This window comes from Nanorana parkeri, unplaced genomic scaffold, assembly GCF_000935625.1.
Source record: "Nanorana parkeri isolate BGI_ZX_2015 unplaced genomic scaffold, ASM93562v1 scaffold2508, whole genome shotgun sequence".
NCBI classification, from domain to species: Eukaryota; Metazoa; Chordata; class Amphibia; order Anura; family Dicroglossidae; genus Nanorana; species Nanorana parkeri.
The window spans coordinates 126,213-127,356 of record NW_017308776.1 but is presented as its reverse complement, the minus strand read 5'-3'; the positions used below and the strand labels follow the sequence as shown (position 1 = coordinate 127,356).

Genomic DNA, 1,144 nt, shown 5'->3' with positions numbered 1-1,144 from the left:
TAAATTTGTAGTGAACGTCCATAAGGGGGAAAAAAAAAAAAAAAAAAAAAAAGTCAATATGGTAGACAGGAACCAAGATGGCCGACAGACGTCTGCACCATAAAGCAGACAGCCACCTACCTGCGATTCGCTGGCAGCACCATGTGGGTCCCGTTGTTGAAGAGGACGCCAATGCAGCGGTTGGACAGCTGATAGCCAAATCCGTACTTGTTGGAGTAATCCACCCATTTGCTCACCCACACAAAGTTGTCGTGTCGGGAGAGGGGAGTCGGCAGACCTTCACCTGTTTGAAAGAAGGAGGGGCTATAATGAGCTCTGGACCTTCAGGAAGTATTACAGAAAGCTCCTCGGGGGCGGGAAGGGAGCAACCAAGAGCTCCTCGTGGGCGGGGCAAAAGTAAAACCTGCTGCTCAATTATTAGACCCCCCGTACCTGTTGGCATAGAGGACAGGCAATCTTTGAGAACCTCGAGGGCAGTTTCCATGACACCGGACGCCGTGATACAGTCTTCTAACGCTGCAGATAAAAGGAATGGGGGCGTTAGAGAGGAAGAGAAGTCCAAGCTTGCTAATTAACCATTAACCTGCCGCAGCAGCACCACCACCACCACCACCACCACCACGTCTACCCAGCCGATATTTACCATCGCTGCTGACCAGACTGCCACGAATAGATCTGGACACAGATTTCCCAGAAGCCTCTTCGGTTAGTGTTTCCACGGGGCTGCAGCTACCGGTGAGAGCGTGACCAGCAACTGGCAAAACCTGCAGACAAAAAAAAAGACAACAAAATGTCACCCCGGCCAATCAGAAACCCGGAACTTTATTCTACAAATCAATCAGCAGACATGGAGAGAGGGCCTTTCCCGGGTGACAATGCAGGAGAAGAATTGGAAGACCGGGACAGAGCGTTGTCACCCTTTAACAGGAAGTGGAGCTTTTGTACCCCCAAAATTGGGGAAGAGCAGAAACTCCAATGAGGTTTTTATAGGTCTGTGCCCCCTGGGGAGATTTTAGCCTCACTTCCTGTAACGCTGACCACAAAAGGAAGTGAAGGGGATATACCCAACAGGGACACAGACCAGAACAAAAACAGACAAAGTTCCACTTTACACTGAAGACAGGCAATCTGTACACGGGGGGAG

At 50.3% G+C, this 1,144-nt stretch overlaps 1 protein-coding gene across 1 annotated transcript in view; it reads right to left on the bottom strand.

The window, feature by feature from the left end:
• Positions 1-1,144, bottom strand: part of PLK3 (polo like kinase 3) — a 19,554-nt gene that overhangs the window by 3,813 nt on the left and 14,597 nt on the right. The window contains exons 9-11 of the mRNA XM_018573724.1: positions 644-766; positions 433-516; positions 121-283 (exon numbers count right to left, since the gene is read on the bottom strand). Coding sequence (XP_018429226.1) covers positions 121-283; positions 433-516; positions 644-766 — 370 coding nt within the window. The remainder of the gene's footprint in view (positions 1-120; positions 284-432; positions 517-643; positions 767-1,144) is intronic.